This window comes from Rhinichthys klamathensis, unplaced genomic scaffold (genome assembly GCF_029890125.1).
Source record: "Rhinichthys klamathensis goyatoka isolate OS25496 unplaced genomic scaffold, OSU_Roscu_1.1 h1tg000090l_1, whole genome shotgun sequence".
Lineage (NCBI taxonomy): Eukaryota > Metazoa > Chordata > Actinopteri > Cypriniformes > Leuciscidae > Rhinichthys > Rhinichthys klamathensis.
This window is the reverse complement of record NW_026606629.1, coordinates 3277877-3283534: the sequence shown is the minus strand read 5'-3', so window position 1 is coordinate 3283534 and position 5658 is coordinate 3277877. Positions and strand designations below refer to the sequence as shown.

The window sequence follows — 5658 nt, the reverse complement described above, 5'->3', positions numbered from 1 at the left end:
AAAGAAAAAACATCCAGTGAGCGGCAGTTCTGTGGGCGGAAATGCCTTGTTGATGCCAGAGGTCAGAGGAGAATGGCCAGACTGGTTCGAGCTGATAGAAGGGCAACAGTGACTGAAATAACCACTCGTTACAACCGAGGTATGCAGCAAAGCATTTGTGAAGCCACAACACGCACAACCTTGAGGCGGATGGGCTACAACAGCAGAAGACTCCACCGGGTACCACTCATCTCCACTACAAATAGGAAAAAGAGGCTACAATTTGCAAGAGCTCACCAAAATTGAACAGTTGAAGACTGGAGAAATGTTGCCTGGTCTGATGAGTCTCGATTTCTGTTGAGACATTCAGATGTTAGAGTCAGAATTTGGCGTAAACAGAATGAGAACATGGAACCATCATGCCTTGTTACCACTGTGCAGGCTGGTGGTGGTGGTGTAATGGTGTGGGGGATGTTTTCCTGGCACACTTTAGGCCCCTTAGTGCCAATTGGGCGTCGTTTAAATGCCACAGCCTACCTGAGCATTGTTTCTGACCATGTCCATCCCTTTATGGCCACCATGTACCCATCCTCTGATGGCTACTTCCACCATGTCACAAAGCTCTAATCATTTCAAATTGGTTTCTTGAACATGACAATGAGTTCACTGTACTAAAATGGCCTCCACAGTCACCAGATCTCAACCCAATAGAGCATCTTTGGGATGTGGTGGAACGGGAGATTCGCATCATGGATGTGCAGCCGACAAATCTGCGGCAACTGTGTGATGCCATCATGTCAATATGGACCAAACTCCCTGAGGAATGCTTCCAGCACCTTGTTGAATCTATGCCACGAAGAATTGAGGCAGTTCTGAAGGCAAAAGGGGGTCCAACCCGTTACTAGCATGGGGTACCTAATAAAGTGGCCGGTGAGTGTATATATAAAAAATATACCATAGATACATTCAGAAAAAGTGCCTAGTAACAAGTTACAAACGATACTTGACGTATGTAAACATTAGGGGCACTGGCCAATAACATTCCACTAGAACAAGTAGGCCAAAACAACGTGTGCCTTTACTCACTCCCCCTTAGAGAAGATCCTCCTGTGGTCCACTAGGAGGCTCAGAAGGCCAGCCCTTGTAATTTGGCCTCCTAGACCTTTTACCCTGACTGATCCATGTTTGTACAGCTTCCTTGGCATCAAACTCTTGTAAACTAGGTCCCTCCATGCTAATTCGAATCAAGTCCTCCACAGTGTCCACATGCAGGGACCCCCTGACATCAGATTTAATCCTCTTCTGAGCAGAAAATCCCCTTTCACATACAGAAGAGGAGACTGGGAGGACCAGCATGATGTGCACAAGATGTAGGATGTTCTACAAAGATTGGATCATTAGTGTAGGTTTTATTTAATCAAAAAGTAATAATTACCAATTAAATTAACAAGGATGTGATCAAAATGGGGTACCTTGTAATCAGAGCAGAATGGCAACTTTGTTACCATCATCTCCCATAAGGCATGGTAAGACTTGTCCATGTAGTTCCTAAAGATGAATGTCTTCATGGATTGATACTCCTCTCTAGCCAGATTGGAATCACAGCCATTTCTGAAAAGAGTGAAAGGAAAAACTGACCAAACAATCTAGGTTAAGGATCAAAGTAGATGTTTGAAATGTTGCTCTGTGTTATACTTTTTATATCTTTGATAATTTAAAAAGAGTCACTAACCTTGTTAAGACAGAGTTGAAGTGGTCTAGCAGGAAGTCCAGCTCCTCTGCACCATAGTCTGTCAGCTCTCGTTGCTCTGGCCAGGAATCATGACTGAATATCTTGAATGACTTCACTGCCTTTGCTGATGCTGATGTAGATTCTTCATCTATCAAGGAATAGAAAGACGCAGTTGAGAGAAAGAGAAAGTTGAATGTGTCATAATGATAGTTTATCTTATTTTCACATTTTTCTTTTTTAAATATATAATTCTGTGCTTTCACTTACAAAGCAGACTGATGAATCTTTGCTTCAAATGAAGCAAAGTGCAGTCGATGGTTGCTCTCACTGCTTGTTGCAGCTTAGGTGTGCTTGCCATGGAGAGTCCTTCCTTTCCCAGCCCAGCAGCTTCACCTTTGATGATGATCCCCTGAGTTCACACAACATTCAACATTTTAGACAAGAATAAAAAATGAATAAATATAAAATAAAATAAATCAACTTCAAACGTAATTAAAAAAATACTGCTCACCTGATACTTGTACAAAAGGTGTGTCTCCCCCTCACCCTCTTGTTGTCTTCTCTGGGCCTGAAGGTCAGCCAGTAATTCTGCCAGCCTACCACCCGGCTTGCATCTCACTGACATGGCCTCAATAGTTGCAAGGAGATTCTCAATTCCATTCACAGCCTGTAAAACATTTAAGTTGTATAAACACATAAAAGGTAAAAGCTACATATTCCTTGATAAAAATTTTTTTTTTAACATTGTTTTAATAAGTTTAAACTATTCTTCTTAACATGTCAACATTACCTGAGGCAAAATAATATCATTTCTTTGGAGAAGGCTGAATTTGCTTATGGCCTCAAACAAGTCAGCCAAGAAGTGACAGAAACCCACAAAGCTTCCATCTTCCATCATCTTCTTGACCTGCAAGACATAACCAATTAATAACCACTAACCACCAATATCAGTTATTTTGAATGCCTCCCAAATATGAAATCATTTTGAAATTAAATACAGACCTTCCTTGATCTTCCAGCAATATCAGCATTGGTGGATGATGCAGTCAAATGTTCCATGTGGTAATAAACTGCTGTGAACTGGCCATGGTTCTGCAGATGCCTATCCTTTCCTCCAGGTTTCAGCAAGGTTTGCAGGGCCCGGTTCACATGTGGAAGCCAGCGTGTCCCACTGACAGTACCTGGTACATTGACACGCACACCCAACTCCTCTCCAAGTGCTCGTAGTTCTCTCATAGATTTGCTGCTAAAGTGGCATGTCTTCCAAACCATGTTGAGGAGATTGTAGACATGATCCACCATTGGAATTTTCCTTTGCACAGATAGCATTGCCAGCTCCAGTCTACAATTACAAAGAATTCAACTTAAAATTAAACATGCATTATTTAGGCTACTACCTTATCTTTATTCTGAAGGTTCAAATGTAACCTACCTATGTGGCATGCAATGAAATGGGACAATAAAACCCCCTGCCTCAGCTTGGAGGAGGGCTATAACCCCTCCTTTATGCCCGAGATTGACTGCTGCACCATCAGCTCCCATGGCAACTGTCTTTTCTAACCACACTGTTTCTGTTCCTAGATGCTGAAATGCCTCTTTAGTGGCATCATATACACCTTAAAATGCAAGCACGTTGTACAATTATGTCTTGTATTCACTGAAGTTTTCCCCCCTGTCATCATCACACATCACAGCTTAATCATTATGGCACCTTAAGTAATTATTTAAACTGATACATATTCACAGTAAAGACAGCTAAAGAATTTAGTAATGGGTCTAAACATAATTTAAATATATAATATATAAAACATACCTTGAGCATGTGCATGTTTCACTTCGATGTGGCCAATCAAAATATTCCTTGGTTTCCCTTCGTTTAGGATCCTTGCGTATATGATTTCGCATTCCTTTGTTGAAACGTCGGTGTCCCCATCGATCATAATTGATATATACGGAGCATCTTTGATCATTGTGTAAGTCTTCCCCTTCAGAGTATCCGCAATTACTCCAACAAATTGTGCGCATGCTGTATCGTTGTTGTATGTTTCGTTCATTTTTAAGCCATTCTTCCTTTGAAGGTCGAGCTGGCTTTTGAATTTGGTGAAGGGTAGTTCCTCCTTAGCAACGAAGTAGGCCGTGTTAAATTTCAACATCATCTCTGCCTCATCTGCGCTCTGATTTACAGCCTCTTGTCTTCTAAAAGCAACCGGCAGTGGCGTTGCTTTTTGATTTATGAACATATCACGGCATACTCTGTGCTTAAGGCTGAGACTATGTTTAACTAAAGCATTGCGTTTAAACTGCGAAGTGCCTGCACTGTCGGCAAACTTCGTGTTTCCCGCATTTTGGGGGTAGCGACTGCAGTACTCGCAGTTCATGGAGTTCGTCTCCTTACAGTACCTCAGCCAGCTAAAATCTCGAACCCACTCTTCCCGAAAATGGTGGGTTCGGGACTTTTTCGCAACACAAACCTCGGACACATCATCAGACTGTGGCACTGACTCTGGCACACTAGCCGCAGGTCGGAAGAACGAGTCAATAGTTCGCTTCATTGCTCAGATGCGCATAGAAGGTTGTGATATTTTGTCTGTCTCCCACAGATGTTTACGCGCGCCACGCGGTCGATTATAGACCCTCCCCCTCCACGCATTAGCCAGTTACAGTGGCCATTCCCTATTCTTCTCACACTCATCACATTCCGGATTCATTAACGCGCAACTTCCACGTTTTAACTTGTAAAAAAAAAATGCACAAATTTGCTGGTCGCACATGTGCGACTGGGTGTAAAATTCAGTCGCACACACTCAAATTTTGGTCGCAGGCTGGAGCCCTGCGCTACTCAGGCCACACACAAATCGGTCTCGCAGTGCGTCATTTAGATTGTCGCCAAACTCACAGTGCTCCGCCAGTTTCTTTAACACCGCCACGTATTGTGCGACACTTTCCCCCTCTGCTTGATTTCATTTGTGAAATTTGAACCTCTCTGCAATCACAATGGGCCTGGGGGTAAAATGTGCTTGGAGTGTGTTCACAATCTCATCATATTCCATAGTCCCAGGCTTAACTGGTGCAATGAGACTACGTAAAAGTCCATAAGCCGATGCCCCCATTACACTGAGAAAAACTGGCACTCTTTTCCCTTCACTAATGCCATTCGCCTGCACAAAGTGTTCAAAACGTTCAACATACGTAGGCCATTGTTCTCTTGCCTAGTCAAATGCCTCGACCTGTCCGATGATTGTAGCCATCCTTTTCGCTCGACCGATGACTCGATATTGGCAGTGGGAACTTTATTCTCGTCCCCAATTTATGTTATATCTGCATCAATATGCTATAATAACATATGCTATTCTGTTGTGTTTCAGAATATACACGAGTAAAACCAGAGACATGTCTGCACTGTTTATGGACTGCTTTAATCGGCACACTGCAACATCCACAACCCACAACACGGGGAGTGCCCTCTAGTGGCCATCAGGTATTGTAACATCAACTCAAATACATTACATATACCATGTCAAAAAAGAACAGCACTCACAAACTGTTAAAGAGATTAATCTCTGCTCTACAATCCTATGTCTCCCCCAACTCTTCAGCTAATTGCTGACAATGTTCTTCACAAACTAAATTAAATACCATCCCCAATCGATTCTCAGAACTGCAAACTATCAACTGTTCTACTTTCTAAAGGCTGAAATCTCTAAATTCTATTGATAAATTTAAAAAAAAAATTGGATTAGGTGCTCTCATAAAGCAATATCAGAATAAAATATCTGCTATAAGAGTTGTTCTAGCAACAGTCACTCCAAACACTCTGACAAGCGAAAGCCTATTAAAGTCAGTTGAATATTCATGCTTGTTATACTTTTGCCAATATAGATGAAAAATAGTTATAAAAATTGTATAGACATGAAATGTTATTATGCAGTGTTACATTGCACCAACAC

At 42.0% G+C, this 5658-nt stretch overlaps 1 protein-coding gene across 1 annotated transcript; it reads right to left on the bottom strand.

Moving 5' to 3' along the window:
• Positions 1-930: 930 nt before the first annotated feature.
• Positions 931-1888, bottom strand: LOC130085790 (zinc finger protein 862-like). Its single transcript, XM_056251745.1, has 3 exons — positions 1712-1888; positions 1452-1590; positions 931-1359 (listed from the first exon to the last, which is right to left on the bottom strand). Exons 2-3 carry the CDS (start codon positions 1545-1547, stop codon positions 1072-1074), a joined length of 384 nt encoding a protein of 127 aa, XP_056107720.1. The 5' UTR covers positions 1548-1590; positions 1712-1888; the 3' UTR covers positions 931-1071.
• Positions 1889-5658: the final 3770 nt, after the last annotated feature.